The 21558-nt window shown below is 36.2% G+C and overlaps 1 protein-coding gene across 1 annotated transcript; it reads left to right on the top strand.

Annotated features, from left to right (window-relative positions):
• Positions 1–901: 901 nt before the first annotated feature.
• Positions 902–21271, top strand: LOC132626844 (protein ALWAYS EARLY 3-like). Its single transcript, XM_060341854.1, has 21 exons — positions 902–1060; positions 2024–2153; positions 3381–3479; positions 3606–3668; positions 7166–7243; positions 8223–8397; positions 8884–9143; positions 9233–9590; positions 10722–10805; positions 13115–13368; positions 13451–13507; positions 13650–13958; positions 14038–14216; positions 14337–14619; positions 15664–15870; positions 17223–17384; positions 18220–18363; positions 18441–18656; positions 19277–19381; positions 19468–19566; positions 20999–21271. The coding sequence occupies exons 2-21, from the start codon at positions 2043–2045 to the stop codon at positions 21161–21163; spliced, it is 3408 nt and encodes a 1135-aa protein (XP_060197837.1). The 5' UTR covers positions 902–1060; positions 2024–2042; the 3' UTR covers positions 21164–21271.
• Positions 21272–21558: the final 287 nt, after the last annotated feature.

The following is a 21558-nucleotide window of genomic DNA, read 5'->3' as shown; positions in this document are numbered from 1 at the left end:
ATTCCTATTTTACCCTTACATTATTAACTTGTCCTTTTTTCTTTTACTTCCTTAAAATCATTTTCTTTTATCTCTTTAATCTATGTAACAAATTTCCTATATAAAGATAAATATTATTTCGAGACGAAAAAAGAAAAGTACTGGTTGAGTATATAACTTAACGCCGTTCTATAATGAAATAAATGAGAAGAATAAGAATTTTTTTAATTAATAATAATTAAATAATCTAAACTCTGATATTTATACAAGTAAAAATAACATGTAATAATAGTTTTATAAATATATTTCAACAAAGACTATAAAATAATTAATAAAAATAGAGGTATATTCTATAATAAATTTCTAAAAGAATATATATTTCTATTAATAATGAATTCTAAATTATAATTAAAAATATTCCATTAATAACAACCAAAACTCGTCTATATATTGACAATAGAGAATAAGAGAGAAGTGAAACTTAATAAACGGTAATATGTCTGTGTGTATGTATATACACTTAATGCATGTAATAGTAAAATATCAATCATAAAAGTAATTTGATTTTGTGATAAATTCATAAATGGATTATTCTACTTATAATATGAATTCAAATAAAAATGTATAAATACCTAGGTTAAAAAAATTAAATTTTATATAATATAAAAAGGTGTTACATATATGGAGGATTGAAAATGTTAAGGATAAAATAGACATTGCATAGAATAAAGGGGGGAGATTGGGAGAATTTGATTTTTAAAGTAAGTTGGGGGGTTGAAAATCATTTTAAAACTCGTTGGCGTAGTTGTTATTTTCAAAAGTTTCAGTATCCTATTTAAACATTCCCAATCCTCGAATCAGAAAAAGACAAATAGTTACTTATTTTAAATTGAATTCGAAAAGGAAAAGTACACTATATAGTAGTAATATATAAAACATATTTTCTCTGGCATAAAATACAAATACAGAGTTTCGCGGCTATTACCCCAAATTCATCTTCTTCCCCAAATTTCTCCAAAATTCAACCTATCCAATTCTCTCATTTATATCGCAGCTCATGCTTCTCTAATTTGATTCATAGGTAAACATTCTCACCTTTTCTTTTTTGCTCTATGATTCTTTTTTTTTTTTTTAACAAACAAATTGGGTTTTAACTGTGATTTTGAAAGTTTCAATCTTTTCTTTTTGGGTCTTTCTACAAGATCGCTTCTTTTTATATCTGTTAAGTGTTTCTTGTAAATTCTGTTGAGTGCTCAGAGTTACTAATTTTATCTTTGGTCATGGTTGAAGGTTGCTGCTTTTTGAGCATAAAGAGATATAGAGTTAGCACAAAATTATAGAGATTTTAATAACGCTTGTTTATCATGCAAGAAAATTTATCGATCTTATCAATTGGAATTATTGGTAGGCATAATTCCATATATTTGCTAGGTAAAAGCATGTAAGGAATTTCTTTTTTGTTTTTTGTTTAGAAGAATTTTATATAGAAGATACTGTTTAAACCTATTTGAAGCACATCCTACACTCTCCGGAATCACTTGTGGGATTACTCTGGGTATGTTGTTGTTCTTTTATCTTTGATAACCATTTGAAAGGACAATGGGAGTTTCAAAAAAAGTTACTAGTTTTTAATAAGTTGGTACGGAGCTAGAAGCCGAAGTACGGGTTTGGCCGAACGCAGTAGATTTAATTAAAACGTTGTATTTGTATTAAGAAATTCACTAAATATGTGCAAAAAATTAAATTTAGAACCAGTTAGTAACACCTGATGTCGCTATCCTAGAATAAGAGTCCATAAATTTCAAATCCTACCTCCGCTCTATACAATAATAAGCCTCTTGTTTCGTTTATATAATATTTACCATTTACTTATATATTGATCAACAAAGTATGCTGCGGAGATCTATTTTGTGGAAACTATAATTTGGTGCATACGTATTAAAATCACGTTTATTACCAATGTGGTTTATCACTTCCCAAGACATTTAATTGTCATCAAACAGAATCTTACGTTGTGCTTGCCTGATTCTGCTTTTTGGTATAGGTTTCCGAAGATTTTCGGCATGGCTCCAGCAAAAAAATCTAGAAGCGTAAACAAAAGATTATCTCCTACAACTGAAATCTCTCCCAGTAAAGATGGCAATGGGGACAACTCAAAGAAAAGCTTGCAACGGGTGAGTTTTACTATACTTTTGTTTGCTCTTGTAATATTCCACGAAGAGGCATGTAAGTGAGTTTTGTTTTCTTTTGGAATCTAGGAAAAATTAGTGTCTTATTGGAAATGATAACATGCTCTTTATTTGTTTGAGAAGTGGGGCCTGCCGACAACATAAGATGGTGCATGTTCAGAGGTGGATGCAGGATTTAAACTCTATGGGTTCATCTTTTTAATATTCTTAGCTTGAAATTTGAATACATTGTATTTTATAAGTCATGGGCTCAAGTCTACTATTTATTGTAATTTTAATAATTTTACACAAAAATGTATGCTCCACTTCAAAGTTAGGGGTTCAATTGAACCCCCACCTAGAATGCTACATCCGCCACTATGCATGTTACCTTTTCATAGTATAAACTTGAAAAGAGATAGATACTGCAAGGAGAGAGATGAATGGTTTTGTCAAGGATGTTAGGAAGTTGCTAGAAATGTGTTAGTAAAGTGAAGACATTTTTCTGCATATTTTTCTTTGAATGAAAGAGGAGAATTTTGAATGAATAGACAATGTTTGGTTTTGATTTTCAACTTTCCTTAAAAAGATGTTGGGAATTCTTTTATCACACGTTTTTTGTGGAAGTTATTTATGTGGGAAGTTTTCAAATTGTTTTCCCACAACTTTCCTCTTACTAAAGGTGGATAATATACGGGAAAGTTAAATTTACAGCACTTCCCTTTTTTATTCTCGTCAACTATCTAAGTCCTACGCTGGTCGAGGGAATGAGTTGTGGTTTCCTTATATGGCCTTGGGAAGTCCCACTCTCATGAGCTAGCTTGTTGTTGAGGTAGGCCCAAAGTTCATTTCTTCACATGGTATCAGAGCTAGGTCCATTGGTGGTTGTTGTTTTGTTTCTCAATGTTGGGCCCCCCTGTGGTTTTTATCCACGCTCCAATTGTCCAGTCCTGAGCGTGGGAAGTATCAAGTCCGACATAGGGAATGGATTGTGGTTTCCTTATATGGTCTTGGGCAGTCCTCTCCTCCCATCATGAGCAAGGTTTTGGAGTTGAGTTAGGCCAAGGTTCATTTCTTCATACCAAATGGTTTCTTTAAGAAAGTGGTAATATGTTGAGTTGGAAAGGAGAAATATTTCATACATTTTCTTAGGTTCGATGTAACGTATTCTATGAAGACTGGGGGAGGGCATACTGTTTGCATTTTGACACGGTTCTTTGTTCAAAATTGCAGAAGAGGAAGTTGTCTGATATGCTTGGTCCAGAGTGGAGTGAGGAAGACCTGACACGCTTCTATCAAGCATACCGCAAGTATGGTAAAGATTGGAAAAAGGTCCGTTCCAATTCAAAGTATATTCATTAATTGCGGTTTCTTGAATATACCCTGTAACTTGCATATGTTTGCTGTTGATTGATCTCTTATGGCTTGCCTCTAAGAGCTGCTTTGTACTTATTGCAGGTTGCATCTGCAGTGAAACACCGAACTGCAGAAATGGTGGAAGCTCTTTACACGATGAATAGGGTATGCTCTGAATGCTGACAACAAAGTAACACATGTCGTTATAATTGAATCCTCTTAGCTTATGATAACATCTAACGATGTTTCTTGATAGACAATACCTCTCTTCATGTTCTTATCCATATTCCTGCTGATGTATACCTGGTCTTAAATGTCATCTGTACCGATAGCATGGTGAGACAGTCCATTTTGTTGGAATCTTGTTCCGACGCATCATGTTGTTGGCTTGTGAACATTATTCATTATAAGTTCTTTGAGAAGCAGAACACTAATCAGTCAGATGTTTTTCACAAAGAAATCTAGTTGGGGTTGTCAATTTTTGATTTCAGTTGAACTTGTACTAGTAGGCAATCAACTAACGTTGCATGCCCTCTGTCACAGAGCCTTTGAGTCTTTCTTCGTTCTGGAAATGATTTAACCTTTTCTCTTACATGGTCATGATTGCTGATAAGGTTGTATATAGGTGTGGCAAAATCAGCCCATGAAAGCATGACCCGCCCAACCTGCCCAAGTTTGGGCTGATCATTGACCCACCCAACTATTAGCTCCGCCCATAAAAAGTTGGGCTGATATGCAAACCAAATTGAATCACGTAAAATCTTGTCAAAATATTTTCAAAAAGACATTTTCTTTATTTGATATGTTATATATAGCCATAACCCTCAGGGGTTGGCCTGGTGGTAATTGGCTTGAGCCTTGGGGTTTGCTCCCTTTCAAGGTCTCAAGTTCGAAACCCACTGGGTGCAAACAATTTCTGAGGGCCATCGGACTGGGGTAAAACCCTGAATTACCCGTGGTGCACTTGCGGGAAACTCCTTGCCGAGGGCCTGTGCACCCCCGGGATTAGTCGGGGCTCAAAGAGACCCGGACACCCGGTGCTTAATAAAAAAAAATATGTTATATATAGCCATAATAAAGAAAGAAAATAATTTTATTAGGTACTAAAAAATTTATAAAAGAACAAATAAAGAAATTAAAACTTAGCAAGAATTGGGGGGTTGGGTTATGACCCGCTTTTAGCCAATTTCAGCCCAAGTAACTTGAATCGCTCATTTATTAACTCAGCCCATTTGACCCGCCCAAATTCAGCCCCACCCGGCCATTTGACACCCCTAGTGGTATGTGCTTCGTTACTTGTATCATATACGCCTCTTGTTGTTATTAACATGAGCTGCATTCTCCTATCTCCATGAGTGCTCTGTACATAATCTGATAGTCTATTGTGTACGTGTGATTTGTTGTTTTGTACTCACCAGTTGCATAGATTTCGGGCGTCCAAAGTAGGGTTCCATGAGTACTTTGAGATTGTCACATATCAAACACTTCATACACATAAGTTTCTGTTTTGTACCTTGTAATCACGTCTCCACTTAAGAATAGTAGGAAAGGACAAGGAATGTGTTAAAAGGAAATAACATTGTTCCCAGCGTTTGCAGTAGGATCTAGGATGTCGTATATCCATTAGCAATAATATGAAACTTTAAGTTTTTCTTTGTTTTCTTTTAATAAATATGACATTTCTATTCTGTTGTAACTAGCAATTTAACATATCTATCATTGATTGAGTTTCCTTACAGTGTCTTATTATAATATCATCCTCGTCCTCTCTTTTCCTCTGTCGCAGTTTCCAGATTCCATTGCTCTGCTTTTTTGTGCGTATGGCATCTCTGTGTCATCTTAACCAGCTTAGTTAGACTTTTGGTGCTACTTTATTTTCCTTGTCTGCATCCTGATATGGAACAATGTAATATTGTGGGTAATTGATAATAGTTGAAAGAATTGCATCAAAGCTGATCCTCACATTCATAAATCTGCATTACCAGTTGGTGATATGATTTGTTTATTTTCCTTTTGGATGCTATTATGTTGCATTAATGCTGTGAAACAACGCTCCATACTCCATTACACTTGTAAAAGAGAATTGTCATTTCCTGGCGAAGCACATTCACTTAGAAAGAGTAATCTCTTTGTGGAGAGGATACCGGTCATCTTCTAGACCAACATTTGGTCTAAAAGACAGTAATCACTTCACTTGTGATCAACTCTATCCCTTAGATGGCTATATGCATAGAAAATATGGAATGCCATATTAATCTTACAGCATTGTGTTTATAAAAAATAAAACGGAAAATGGTTAAAATGCACCCCAGGCTTTGTCCGGATTTGCTATAACACACCTAACCTTTTCGGGGGGTCCTATTACCCCCTAGCCTAGTTTAAACTGAAATATATACCTCCCTAGATGGTGAGGTGTTACAGAGAGTGTAGTTCACTCTCTTTGAGAGAGTGAGAAGCAATAAAAATATTAAAATAATATTTTTCAACATTTCTACTTGTCATTTTACTTTTTCTCTTTTCTTATTATTTTCCTTTTTTTCTTTCTCTTTTATTCGTTTCTTCTTCTTTGTCACTAACACTTCCTCTCGCCGGATGATATGCAGTTTCCAGCGATTTTTCCGGCAATTATTATTATTATTTTTTTTTTTTTGGGTCTTTCTTTCCCCTTCGATTTTTCACTGCTTCCAAGCTAATTGTCAGTAATCACAAATCAATTTTTAGGAAAAACTAGATGAGAAAATGAAATATCAAGAGACCCAATTAGTAACCCAGAAAATTAAAATCTGCCAGAGAGATTTTTTCATTCCACTACAATCTAATTCGAAACCCAAATCAAGAAAGACTCAAAAGATTTTACATTTCAAGAGGAGGAATTCCATTGATACCTCATTGATATCACACCCCAAACTATTTTTCATCATTGATTTTAGAAATTGTTCAAGAGGAAGAAATTACTGGGATGGGTAACAGTACAGATGCCTATTTCTAAAAAAATGATCGAATTCAGCTTAAACCAAGAAACTCGTGACAAAGCCAAAGGCTGAGGAGCATTATGAAAGAGTAATATTGGCAAATCCAAATGTTGCAGGGGGCAGAGGGGCTGTTTAGTGTTCAAGATAAATAGAAAAGTCAATTTCTTTGGAAAAGTCCTGTAATGGTGATTTTGGAGTGGAGGATGGTGGAGGAAGATAGATTAGGAAAAGAAACAAAAAAAAAAGAGGAGAAAATATTTTAAAAAATATTTAAGTGGTAAAATGCATGTGTAAGGTGCGTGTATTTCACCCACATGAGGCAGATCTGGTTATGGCTTTTCAGGGTGAAATTAATTCCACTTTAAAGTTGTTCAGGGGGGTAATAAGTCTCCCGTAAAGGTGGGTAATAAGACTCCCGTAAAGGTTAGGTGTGTTGTAGCAAATCCGGGCAAAGCTTGGGGTGCATTTTAGCCATTTTCCCTAAAAATAATCATCATAAATCACGGTCTTGTGATTTTAGCCAGTAACAGGTCAGCTACACTTTGATGATTGTTTCTGTGGTGGTATTATTTTAAGATTTTTAAATTTAGAACAAATGACACTGAGTAATTAATCAGCATGAATATATTTGTTAAGTCATATAAAATGATGATGCAATTCGTTATCTACTTCATTCTACTGTATTTTCAGGCTTATTTATCTCTTCCGGAGGGGACTGCATCTGTGGTTGGGTTGATTGCCATGATGACTGATCACTACTGCAACTTGGTAAGACTGAAGATATATTGAGATTCCCCATCCACCAGAGTTATATTTTTCTTTCCTATTTGTTTCAAGCTTAAGGAGTAGTATTGCACATGAGATGCTTGAATTTGAGCTTCTTGACATCTAATGGATGGACTTCCTAAATACGTCAATTGAAAAATGCAGCTCGTCTTGAACAGAGACGTTTTTGCAAGCTGTTAGGGGTCTTTGGGTCAGAGACGAGTTATTCAGGGATCAATAATGCAAAGATTGGTGATGCAGGGATTATAATGTAGAGATTGTAATGTAGGGATTACTTTGCAAGCTGTTAGGGGTCGTTTGGGTCAGAGACGAGTTATTCAGGGATTAATAATGTAGGGATCAATAATGCAAAGATTAGTAATGCAGGGATTATAATGTAGAGACTGTAATGCGGGGATTATTTCTTAACAGATGTTTGGTTTATTATATTAAAAATTAGTACACCAATTCATAAACCAATAACAATTGTCTTTTTAGGCTGTGGATTATATTTTGAAGGGATAGAGAAGAAGATAATGGGTATTAGTGTCTTTTTAAATATTTTATCCATGTATAAGTATAACTAATCATGGTATTGTTATTCCACCTTGAACTAGGTATAAAGTTATACCAATATTATGGTACAAGTCCTTACATGTATTAACTAATACGGAGTTGAAAAAAGCCTACCAAATATGAGATAGAGTAATACCAAATTCTGTACTTGAATTATTTTCTTAATACCTCATACCAAACGAGCCCCTTATTAAATAAACAGCAGGAAATATGATTCTATGCATTAGGTCGTAGCAAAAGCATTATTCTTGTCAACAAGAAAACCTTTTTCAAAAGAGAAGTGAATATATGCTCAATGCTATCGCTTATATTTGTTCATGGTTTTTGAGTTCTAGGGTTTAAATATTGTAGCTGAGTCTTAGTTTTGGGTATTTGCTGATGAAGTAACTTAACTATGGGATGTCAGGCAGCAAGCGACAGTGAGCAAGAAAGTAATGAAGATGCTGGAACGTCTCAAAAACCTCAGAAACGTGTACGGGGTAAAGTTCACCCTAATATTTCTAAAACATCTGAGATGGCATCCCCAGCATTAGCGCCTAGTCATGGTTGTTTGACTTTGTTGAAGAAGAAGCGTTCAGGAGGTTCGTTGTCCCTTAATCCCTTCCATCCACCCCGCAACAAAAACGTATAAATTAAATCATATTTAGTATTATTCTTACAAAAAAGAATATAATATCTGTAAAAAGTATTCCAGCTGGACCTATATTATAGTCTTTATTGCTTGTTATTCTTGCATAGAGTTTCGGAACAGCCTCCCTACCTCCACAAGGTAGGGTAAGGTCTGCGTACACTCTATCCTCCCCTGACCCCATCTGGTGGGATTATACTGGGTATGTTGTTGTATTCTTGCATAGAGTTTATTGTCACTACTGCATTGTACTTTCATGCAGTAGTAACTTTTCCTGGGGTGTCATTTTGTTTAGCTGCCTTCCACATGACCTATTTACTGATTGAACTGAGGCTTGACCACTTTGAACGTTAACAATCTAAATCTTTCTTTTCATTTAATATATTGAGCACTTGTCATGTGATAATATTGATGAATTTTCTATGGAGTTGCCTTTCAGGAAGCCGGCCTCGAGCTGTTGGAAAACGAACCCCACGCTTTCCTGTTTCTTTTTCTTACGAAAATCCTAAGGGTGAGAAGTATTTTTCTCCAAGTAGGCAGAGTTTGAGGCTGCAGGAAGATGATACTGACGATGATGTGAAGGTAGCATTAGTTTTAACAGAAGCTTCACAAAGAGGTGGTTCTCCTCAGGTCTCTCGGACACCTAACCGTAGGACGGATGGTGCTATGTCCTCACCTGTTGGGACTGCTGAAAGAAAGGTATTACTTAACTTTTGTTTCACAGTGTGACTTATCTTCACAGACTATATGTCCTCAGCAGATCAACCAATTGATTTTTTTTCAACTAGCGTGTTAAAGTGGATATGGGCAATGCCAAGCTTCTCAGTAATGAAGTGGATGAAGAAGAGGGAAGCATGGAAGCAGACACCGGTGAGCTGATGCGTTATAAGAATGATTTGGGGGAAACTGGAACCATTGGTCGAACAACACAGAAGCGAAGAAGACCTTATGGTAAAAAGTTGGAAGTTGATGATAGTGACGACAATCATTTTGATGATATCAAAGAGGCATGTAGTGGTACAGAAGAAGGTCAACGGTTGGGTGCGGCGAGGGGTAAACTTGAAATGGAGGCCGCAGATGAAAAGAATTCAAGGGCCTCGTTACAAGGGCCTAGAAAGAGGAGCAAAAAGGTTCTTTTCACGAGAGGTATTACAAAGTTTTGTAGATTACTGTTCTTTAGAACTTCCCATTTTTATAATTTTACAACATTTTAAATGTTCCTTTGGTCCGCTTTGATTTTTCGATTTTATCTTTTTGCCACTAGTTAAGAGGAGGAAGGAGGATGCATCTTTGGAACGTAAGTTAAGTTGAGTCCCTAATAAGATTTGAACATGCATCCAAATTTGACGAGAGCGCTGAGCAGTAAGTATGAGACTATTGCACTAACCTAAATTAGGGCTAATTCTCTTCGAAGGAGAAAATGACATAGTTTCTGTTTCATCATGGTGACCATTAATTCTGATTTTTCTTTTAAGTGATTATCTTGAGCAATCCTCACATCATGAGCTAGCCTTTGGGGTTGAGTTTGGCCGAGGTCCATTTCTTATCACTTGACATGCCATAAAATTGATGGAAAAAACTTATTTACAGTAGCAGCAACTCAAGGATTGCTCCACAGTTGAAATACTAAACATCCCTCCGGCAATGTTTCACAAGTTCAAAGTGGCCGGGAACTTCAGAATGTGAACAGAGTCAGAATAAGAGTTGAAAGCCAGAGAAGATTTTCACGAATAAACCCAAACAAAATAAGAAACAAAAGAAAACATAAATAGGTTTCCCAAGTGCTTAATCATCAAACAAAGTTTCCCAAGCCTACCTTCAAGACTCGAAGTGTCTATTACTTCTGTGCCATAATAATGATAGTAAGCTAAGCTTTATAATTGCCATTCTCGAGGATTTCTTAAGGCTTTACTATGGAAGGCATTAGATGAGAACATTAGTTCATGACATTAATCTTTAGGGAGGTACTTTATCTGTAGAAGTCTTCGACAGCCAGGAAAAAGTTAGAGAATCGAAGGACTCAGAATTACAAGTTTTGGGAAACTTAGGGCTTAGGACATCACAGGAGCGCTGTTATATTTTGAGATACTGATCCCTTTCTCATTAGCTTGACTTTCTTTTTCAAGTTGTAAAGCAAGAGTTATTTCTGAGTGGTGTTATTTTAACACTTTAAAATATTACTTTAAACCTGTTATTTTTTGATAGAAACTGTTATATCTTGGTAGAATGAGCGAAAGTAGAGGATATATATGCTAATTCACTTTTTCCTTCATGTAGATGAAAGCTCCGCTTTTGATGCTCTACAAACTTTGGCTGATTTGTCTCTAATGATGCCAACAGCAGAAAATGAAGATGGCAAGGGTACGAATTCTGTTTCTACAGATCTTTGCATGAAAGCTTGCTTGTATGGCTGTTTGAGATATGCTGGGTGTTCATAGTATCTCTATCCCCCTTTCACATTCTCCTTGTCTTAGCCTAATATTCTAGCCACTTTGACCTCTATGCATTTCAGGTATTCTCTCTTGTTATTTGAAACTTTAGATCTTTGAATTTATTCTGTATTTATATATCAGATTTTTCCTGTGTAGTACTTACTGAAAAGTTAACTTCAGCTAAAAATTGTATAAGAACAGTGATTTCTATTTAGCTTATCTTTGCGCTATGCTTCTATCTCTTTCTTAAATACCCTTCACAACTGCTTGCCTGTCCCTGTATTAGTTTATGACCTGTGTATTGCGTTTCAAATGACTAAATTACTCCAATAGGTCTAGGGGAATCAAAACAATGACACTAGTTTTGATGGAAATTCTAATTCTTTGGTCCAAACACACACAAACGGGTAATGTTTCCTTGTTTGATAATTTAAGTAATTTTATTAATATACCAGCGCCAAGAAAGTGCTTTGGAAAGACTTATAAAAAAAAAGTGCTTTGGAAAGATACAAAAGATACTGAGCATATTCCTACTGTAGCTGCAAGTGATCTGGTAACACGTATCCTCTATACTATTTACTATGTTCAACTACACCAAAATTCAAATTCTGTAGACCTTTGAACTTAACATTAACTATATTATGTATTTGTTAAATGATTCCTATCTGGTCAGCGTTATTAAAAGGTTTTCACTTTGTTGCTTAAAGTAATGTGAGGGAAGGCTAGGGCTGTCTCTCCATGAGCTGAAGCCATGCACTTTAGCGAATTGTGCGCTGCAAATAATGAGGCACAAAGTGACCCCAATGAGAAGCAGTCAGTTCTTTGAAACTCAACTTTGAGTAGTTGAATTAATATTAAGTTTATTGTAAATTGGATGTTGAATTAGTTATTTTAATTGAAATTTAATCATTATAGTACTAAATTCATACATGTTTGGTATTTTCTAATCTTCTGTAAATTGTGCACTTCACTTCAAAGAACCATCCGCTTCACTTCTCGCTTTTCACTTCAAGCCCAGTGGACCTTGTCTCTTTTTTGCGCTTTTCGCTTTCAAAAGTTTCTATCCATGTCGATGGTTCTCTGGACATCTCAGCTTTTTCGCACCTTCTGATTCTGCCAACTAATGATAGCTTTATTCAACCCTCTTGGCATGACTGACCGAATACCATATATATTTAAGAACATACATCAAATATCTCAAATCCGTCTGCAGTTTATGACATATAAATAGGTAATTACTTTATTCCATAAACATTCCCTTTTTGCATTAAAATGGATGTTTCCTTATTTAGAATGAACCAAAAGGAAGAACTTATTTAGATTGTGATATTCTACCTAATGCTCTCACCTTCATTTGGCTGGAAAAAAGTCTTGCACATGTATAGGTACTTCTTATCTGTTCTGAAATTTTTATCTTTTCAAAATTTCTGTATAAGTAACTAAATAACAATGTGCAAGGATTTGTTTACAATGTCCTGATGTCAAATTCTATGCAGCAGACAGTATATTGTTGTATAAGCTTAACGTTTTGAAGGAAACATTTATTCATGGGTTACCAGGTGATATATTCCTTAGGAAGGAGAGAAATAAATCTAAGACATGCTTGCGCTAGTTCCTATAATAGCTGGTAATATTGGGGGCATATAGTAGCAATCTGTTGCTTTTTCTTAACTCTATCTTTTAAGTTGGTGTAAGAGGTTACCGATTTAGGATTTTGATGGTAGTTTATCTCAAAAGTATATGGGATTCTGAATATATTAGAAAGTATAGAAGAACCTGGAACTCGTAGACCTAATTGTGGATTCAAGGACAACAAAACAAGATTCTTGTTTACTATTCGTTGTCATGAGATAACCTGCTGGCCTGCTCCTTCGTGTTTTTCGTCTGTGTTGTAGAAGAGGAGTATTTTCCATTTTTTTTTGTCTATGCTCTCTATATTGTCCAAATAGCTTGCGGAGGGCTCACGATCTTCTAATTTTTCATGCCTTTTTAGTATATGACTAGCCTTTAATTCTTCCGTCTTGTCTCAGTTGTGACATTGCTATTTCTTCCTGCTTGTGCTTTGAACTTCCTTTTCACTCTGGAGTTTATTAGCTATATCCTTTTGTTTTCGATTGTAAGTGTTGGATATGCTGACTATCCTGTATCTTGATCACACTTCATGTGTTTCCATTTGATTTTCAATAGTTATTCTGTCTTAACTGCGATTATAATAGATTCTCTCTTTTTCTTTCTCAGAGTCAATGATGCAGGTCAAGGATGAAGTTAATGATCATGTTGATGAATCTGGCTCCTTGGAAGCCGTGCCAGCACACAGACGAAGAGACAAACGTGGATCGGTGGGGGTTAAATCGAGATGGAGTCAACCTTTATCAAAGTTTGAAGTTGCTTCCAGTACGACATCAAAGCATGGTAAAGTTACATCTACTGATGCTAATGCTGTTCCTGAAACAAAGCAGGCGAGGAGGGCACAGAAAGCAATGTCGTTTAAGGTATTAGGAGACAGCATTGCATCCCTGCTCAATATTCTGATGTGTTAAATGATATATAACACTTCTGAGGATAATCATGCAGGCTCGAAAAGCTGAAGGTCATGTTAACTATGATGTTACTGAATCTCAGGAAGCTGCGGTGATTTTCTTATTTTTGTCCATTTTAAGTGATTGTTTCGAGATTTAGACATGTTTGAGCACAACGTTAAGCATTTTGCCAGATTGGATACCTTAATTAGCTGCACTGTTTCTAATTTGACATGATATTTTTTCTCCTATAGGCAAAAGAAGCATCAAAGAAGTCAACCAATAAGGGTAAAAGATCCTATCAATGTATGTCGCCGAAATTAATTAAAGATCAGGAGCATTCATCATGTGCAGACCCAAGAACAGAACGAAGTGATTCAGCTCAATCAACTGCACAGATCCCCGTGGAAAACCATGTGAACTTACCTACTAAAGTCAGAAGCAGGCGTAAGATGGACCTGAAAAAACCTCAAAGACAAAAAGACTTGAAGATATCTGATAGAAGTTTGGATGATACTAGTGCATCCTTCACTGCACTTCGTAACAAAGCATTCAGTCTTAAGGTTGGTTATGCACCTTTGTCCATCTTGTAGTGCATTCTCGTGATATGAGCACTAGTTAACTTGCATACATTGCATGCAGAAAAAGATTTCCAGTTGCCTCTCCAACCATCAGGTACGAAGATGGTGTACGTATGAGTGGTTCTACAGCGCAATTGACTACCCTTGGTTTGCCAAAAGGGAATTTGTGGAGTACCTGTATCATGTTGGATTAGGGCATGTTCCAAGGTTAACTCGTGTTGAATGGGGCGTCATAAGAAGGTATACCTCTCAACTTTCCTGCAATTTGGTTGTCACTCTATTCCCTGGGCAAGTCCTAAACATTAGGAGTTCGTTATTTTTATGTTAATGATGGTCCATTGAATCCTCGCCTTGATGTAGTTCTCTTGGCAAACCACGGCGATTCTCTGAGCAGTTCTTGAACGAAGAAAAGGAGAAACTTAATCAATACCGGGAATCCGTCAGATCACATTATACTGAACTTCGTGAAGGTACCAGGGAAGGGCTACCCACAGATCTTGCAAGGCCTTTGTCAGTTGGGCAACGTGTCATTGCGATCCATCCAAAAACAAGAGAGATTCATGATGGAAGTGTGCTGACAGTTGATCACTCTAGATGTCGTGTTCAGTTTGATCGACCAGAGCTTGGGGTTGAATTTGTCATGGTAATTCATTCTTGCTTAGTATGTGCTCCTATAATATTCTGCTATGTTAGTCTATAGTTTCTCTGAGGTTCACAAAGATTGGACAAGATTACGAAGGTCCAATTAGCACATATATGGATACAGCAACAGAAGGTTGCTTCAAATGGTTTGACCATGCCCTACATAGACCTCCATATGCACCTGTCCTTAAGTGCGGCACTATGATGATTGAAGACGATGGAAAAGGATACGATAAATCTAAAATCACATGGGGGAAGTTGTACCAAAGGACCTATAATCTCTCAAAATCAATGTCGACTTAGCTAAAGAATAGGACACAATCGAATCAACGGATGCCGACTAGTTGGGATTAAGCTTTAGTTTTTGCTACACTTGCGTCAGGTTCAGAGTTTGACAAGAGGTCTACTCTGGTTAGAGACGTATATGTCCATATATGGATAAGTGTGAGATTTAAAGAATTGTTAGTTTTAGAAAACCCCTTATTTGCCTTTTTTAAGACATTAGATAGTATCTTATTGAAGGGCGCTTGAATAGAGCAGATACAGAAGATAAATATAGCCAACTACAAGTAGTTTGGGATTTTGGAGTAGTTTATCGATTGTTTATGTCCCTTTCCAAGCTATATCATAATGTGAGAGAAATAAAGTTAGGAATTAGGTTATGTTATAGTGACTCCAAATGTCTGTACTCACACTGTGGTGCCATCCTCCAGATATTGTAAGTCTAATCTTTCTTCTGAGGACGCTTCTGAAGGTGAGTAAGAGAAAAAGAAAGGCATAACTAAATTAGATGGATTACTCAAGTCTCAACCACACTGAATTATTGAACTCTTGCGTCTAATCTCTTTTATCTGTTGGAAGAATAAGTTTTCTGTCCTTGTAACTAGCTTTTCTACTTGATTCATAACAGGTTCTGTGTGTATGAATCAGTATTTCAGTACTGTACTTATAAAAAGAATCGGTATTTCAGTACTTTGTGTTTTGGTTATCCAGTGGTTGCTTTCTGGACCTGATGGCTGATTTAGAACGTTTAATGATCTGGCAGGACATTGATTGCATGCCTCTAAATCCATTTGAAAACATGCCCACCTTACTTACAAGGCATGCAGATGCTGTTGATAAGTTTTTCGAGAGCTTCAATGAGCTCAAGGTGAATGCAAGAGCAAATGAGTTTATTAAATTTCCGGCTGGTGACAACATGGAGAATGGAGATATCAGTAATCCCATCAGTAATCTCCTAAAGCAGACAAAGGTCAGCGGTTCTCCTCCTACTCTTCCTTAGATACCTTTTGTAATTCAATATTTCAGATTCGCTGATTCTCAAGCACCCAGGTTTAGTTGATATTGCAATTTGTCCATCCAGTTCCTAATAAAAACAATTATGACCTCCCTGAGTCTTTTCCACCTTTTGTTGCAACTTGGGAAAACATAAGTGAAGAATTTACTTATCAGAGAGAACAAAAAGATAAGTGAAAGATTAAATCTTTCGCTACAAGATCTAACAAATTCTCTGTAAAAACTATGAAAGTAATTCATAGGTGCAGTGAGCAGGAAGTATCTCAGAAATATTGGCCTTTTAGTTCTACTAGCTTTTGGAGTGTGGTAATCTATGTATAGTATTTTGTGTTTTGGCTTGTACCATTAAGTGGTGGGTGGAGGCCTAGTAGATCTTCCACCTACCAAGCTTGAAATTTTAGAACTGGCTGAAGTGACCTAGGGTCAAACAAATTAACGTTAGGACTTAGAAGAGTATTTGATAGTATTTCTAGTTTAATTTATTACCTGTTGTTTCTTTAGCCTCGGTTGTCTTATATTCTTGTTATTGTTTCTGCTTATTGCTACTGCCTCTTTTTACCGTTCTTTGAGCCGAGGGTCTATTGGAAACAACCTCTCTACCTTCTCAAGGTACGGGTAAGGTTCCACCTGTGGGATTACACTGGGTTTTTTGTTGTTATTGTTCTAGACTTCTAGTTTAATTTAACGTACCTGCCCTTTTTTATCGAAATTTTGGTAATTGAGGTGAAATACCACACCAAAGTAGGCCACATTGTTAAAATGTTTTACCATCTCATCTAAAAGCTTAAACTATAAGATAGAGCATACTTTTACTTAATTATATCTTCAACAAGCAACGTCCCCTCACGTCTGGGTCTGATTCTTTTCTATGGACCAAAACGTGGAAATTCTTTTTGATAATGGGTGGCGTTGAAACTTGAACTCAGGACCTCTGCCTGCTCTGATAGAGAGCACACTTTTAGTTACTTAATTATATCTTCAGCACACATAAACGAAAAGGGTATATTAATAGAATTTTGATTTAGAAAGCTGAACCTCAAGTGTTTACCTCAGAACTGGAAAAACCGGCATTCAACTTGGGAGTTAGTAGATTTCATGATTTCCTATTTTACCCCGAATCTCAAAAATCTCTGTTATTATATGGTCTATATTGATATATACCTTGAGAAGTCCCTTTAGAGTTTTGATCATAACTCCCTTCTCATTTTGTTTATGACATTTTCTTCCACATAATTAAGAAGAATGGAAAGTTTTGTAGGCTTATCAATGTTATCCTTCCACATAATTTATGAGTCACTTGATGTGCAGGTGGCTTCAGCAGAAGCTGATATGCAATCTAAATCTGGAGTCGTGGAGACCGCCACATATCAGCAGACAGCATGTTCAAAGCCATCTGCTGTCGCTCAGATTCAAGCAAAGGAAGCTGATGTTCAAGCTCTTGCTGAGTTGACTCGTGCACTAGACAAAAAGGTTACCAAACTAATCTTACCAAACTAATCTTAGTTTTTACTTCATATGATCCATGAATGAAGATTATACAAATGAAAGCGAGCTCTCTTTCTCTCTCTACATATGCTGGTATCTTTGTTTGCTTATGCAATTATTGCGGACCTAAATAAACATGCTAGCTCTCTAACTTAAGCTTATAAATGAGGTGATCACACAATTTAACATGGTGTCATGGTGACACACATCCTAAGTTCGAGTTGCCTTTCTAACCATTTAAAGTTAAAGCTAGTTAGATGAGATGGTCACATCAACAATAAGCTTTCTTTTTATTCAACCAAAGCGTTCATGTCCAAATTACCAATAGCTAATGAGGGAGAAATATATTCTTCACTCCCCCCTGAAATTGAAGGGTTTATTTGCGTAAAAAGAAGAAATTGATGAAGGGATAAGCTTTCATGAACTAGCAGGTTAAAAGCTCTATTTACTTTTTGAAGATGAAATCTAAGTATAGTTATATGCTCATTTATAAATTGTTTCTAAAACTGTGGAGGTATTCATTGAGCATGTATTTGTTGTTAAGAAAAGCTGTGCTTACTGTTTGTTTGGAGCGGGGAATATTTAAGGTAGAAGTGAGCTAGTCTGAGCAGATGCTGCTACCAAATTGATGACTAGTTTCTTCTATTTTAGAGTTATACTTCTCATGTATTTCATCTTTAAGTTTTGGCTGTTCTTGTATTTCAGTTTATGTATTCCGGGATTTGCGTCAATAGATGCATTTCTCTAGTTGTTGTTTGATATACAAAAGGCATGAATATTAGATGTGCAGTGAGCTCATGTCATTAGTTTGAACATTTAGGATGCAGTGGTTTCTGAATTGAGGCGCATGAATGATGATGTTTTGGAAAACCAAAAGAGCGATGACTGTTCTCTCAAGGACTCAGAGCCTTTCAAGAAGCAATATGCTGCCGTGCTAATACAGTTGAATGAAGTCAATGAGCAGGTATGCTTATCCTCATATTAGAATTTAAATTTTCTAAGGTGCACAAAGTTTGCTATAATATTCATTTGCTTTGGCAGGTTTCTTCTGCTCTATATCGCTTGAGACAGCGGAATACCTATCAAGGAAGCATTCCACTTCCTTGGCCAAGGCCAGTTCCGAATTTTGCTGATCCTAGTATGTTGAGCACTTTTGATCGTTGTACTAGTCAACCGCAGGAATCGGGATTCCTTGTCAACGAGATAATAGAAAGTTCAAAAATCAAAGCCCGGACTATGGTAGATGCAGCCCTGCAGGTACACATTCAATTGTTATTTCTGTTCAGATTCTTTTTAAAAGCATTAGTGGTGTGACCCAATTCGGTTTTTAAAGATAATGTTTGAAAAGAATCTAAAGCGGGTTGTGATGAAGCATAGCATGTTAATATTTATTAGCTTCTTCAGAAACCTCATTTGCATGGTTTCCAGGTTGATTTATTCCGTAATTTATCTCAGCAGACTGGGAATACTGAAATGCATTTCTTGAAAAGATGAAAAAATAGTATGCGATTTTTGCATAAAGGTGGTTACTATTTCACTTTGTTATTTAACCGGATCAAACTATTTTGAAAAATACATCAGGATCAAAGTTTAGAGAAGAATAATTGGACTTCCAGTTACTCTTTTGAAAACATTTGAAATTTAGTTCATTTAAAACCTTTTGCTATTTTTAACTAAGTTCAATAATATCAGACGTCATGAAATCTGTTTGGACTTGATTATCAATTTAATGCCTCCAGAAATTTGGGTCACTACAAAGATTATGTTTATGCATTGTGTCCTAATTTTTATTTATGTTACTCAGTCATGTTTGTGATCTCATCAGTATCTTCATGTTGCTGTGGATTCTTTTAGAACTGATTAACTTTCCTGTGTAGGCGATGCTTTCATTTACTGGTAGAGACAACACCACCGAGAAGATTGAGGAGGCTATTGATTATGTGAATGATCGGATTCCGCTAGATGATTCTTGCATGCCAAATGTGAGATTTCTTACCACCTCATGTATGCTTAGTGGCTATTTTGCTTCTCTATATCAATTGATTTCTAGTTCATGGATCTGTTGCAGCCAGCTGATCTTAAGTCAAAGAGTATGTCAGACAGAAATGAAGCAGAAATTCCTTCAGAACTTATCACTAAATCCGTTGCTACTTTGCTTATGATTCAGGTAAATACGATTAGTTACCTCAGTACTTTTCCTGTATTCTGTTGGCAAATTCTTTTTTCCGTAATTCCAGCACATTTTCCAAGATTTTTCTGCTTCTTTGGACTAGCTTTTTGTGATAACTTTATTGCTTTAGAACGTTTGGAAGGGGAATTACCGTTGCTTTGGTAATGTACCATGTCCCTCGCGATATTGGATTCCATATTGTGCTGCCTCTTTTTTGCTTGACATAAAATGTTCCATAACCTGCAGAAGATGCTTCTCGTGCGTCTTAATATCTGGATTACAGAATTATCTTTATCAAGCTAAGACAAAATGTATTGTGATTCTGGATAACTGATAAATAAAGGGAGAAGGCGAGGCCTCAAACAGATTTGACTGATGGAGGAATTCCTTTTCCCTAAGCAAGTTTTATCCCATCAAGGATTGCCAGATAGCCTTGCAGGAGGATATGTCCTTTTTTATTTATATTAATTTTAGTGCAACTGAAAATTAAAAGGGAGAAAAAAGATGATCTATATTCTCCGGCTGTGTGTTATATTATCATGATATCCAGTATAGAAAACATCGTTATGTCCTCCATCTTCATAAGTCCGCACACGGATACCTTGGAGATGTATTTAAAGGGTGTTTGGTATGGAGGAATATAATTTTTTTTAAATGTTTTCCAATTTTCCCATGTTTGGTTGGTCAAATGAGGAAAATGACTTCCCTAATGGAAGTAGGAAAAACAAGTTCCATAAGTGAAATTCCAAGTTCATTGTCTCCTCACCACCCACCCATGCCCGACCCCCCCCCCCCCCCCTCAGTACCCACCCCATCCCACCCCATAATGTGTTGCTAGATTATGTAGTCACGTTTATCCTTTCTTACGAGTAGTTATATTGCTCTATAGTTTCTTGTCTCTTGATTTCTGCGAGTATCTGTTGGTTTATAATGGCTTATTTACTTTCATTGTTTTCATTTTCATAATTGCTTTGATTTGTTTGCCCGTATCTGACCTTTCATATGCCTTTTCTTGAGCCGAGGGTCTTCCGGAAACAGCCTCCCTACCTAAGGTAGGGGTAAGGTCTGCGTACACTCTACCCTTCCCAGACCCCACGTTGTGGGATTCACTGGGTATGCTGTTATTGTTGTTGTTGCTCTTGGAGTAATATATTTATTTTTGTTGCTTACTAAGCAAACACTAGAAAATAAGTAAGAAACTCACTTGTTTTCCAAGAAAACATTTTCTACCAAACACACCCTACATATTTCTTGCTACTCAACTCCAAAAAGGAAAAACTTACCCAGTGTTTTATGGCAGCATATGATATCTCCAAAAGCAATATCTCACTTTTTCTTGTTCAGTTCGTATCCCTGGTCACATACAATTGTGATTATTTTCCATCTTTATGCTTGACACAAGTTGACTATCTATCGTACATGATTGCAGAAGTGTACGGAACGACAGTTTCCACCAGCTGATGTGGCAAAAGTACTGGATTCTGCTGTATCAAGCTTACAACCCTGTTGCTCACAGAACTTTCCAGTCTATGCTGAAATACAGAAGTGCATGGGAATCATCAGAAACCAAATTCTGGCATTGATACCAACGTAGGCCATGTATTATCAATACTTAATTTGCTCTTGTAAATTTTATTATGTAGATAACTTGCCTTATTCATGGTTCAGCTCTCAGATCAATGCAAACTCAATTTTCAGCCTCTCTTCCCACTGTTTCAGTGGTGATTTCTGTATCCCCCCCTCATAATGGAGAGGTTAGTCTTCACATGATCTGTTTCCACTATAATAACTAGTCCTATAGTGGTCTGGCTGAACCAGTAGCTACAACTACTAATTGAATTAGTAGTAGGGTCATGAAATGATGAAATTTTAGATTAGTCTTAAATTTAAACTTATTTTTTTTGTATCAAAATCTGTTTTACATCCTTCATTTAGGGTTAATCTGGTTTAATTCTATAGGGGTTTCCAAAAATAATTGACATAAAACTG

The sequence above is a fragment of the Lycium barbarum genome, chromosome 2 (assembly GCF_019175385.1).
Source record: "Lycium barbarum isolate Lr01 chromosome 2, ASM1917538v2, whole genome shotgun sequence".
Lineage (NCBI taxonomy): Eukaryota > Viridiplantae > Streptophyta > Magnoliopsida > Solanales > Solanaceae > Lycium > Lycium barbarum.
The sequence above is the reverse complement of the archived record's forward strand: the minus strand, read 5'-3'. Positions and strand labels throughout refer to the sequence as shown.

Bases quoted from the DNA above. Each gene is read 5' to 3' on its own strand.
- LOC132626844 (XM_060341854.1), top strand. From the start codon at position 2,043: ATGGCTCCAGCAAAAAAATCTAGAAGCGTAAACAAAAGATTATCTCCT. The intron at 13,508-13,649 runs GTGATTTTCTTA...TTTCTCCTATAG, and splicing joins CTGAATCTCAGGAAGCTGCG to GCAAAAGAAGCATCAAAGAA. The intron at 18,657-19,276 runs GTACACATTCAA...TTTCCTGTGTAG, and splicing joins TGGTAGATGCAGCCCTGCAG to GCGATGCTTTCATTTACTGG.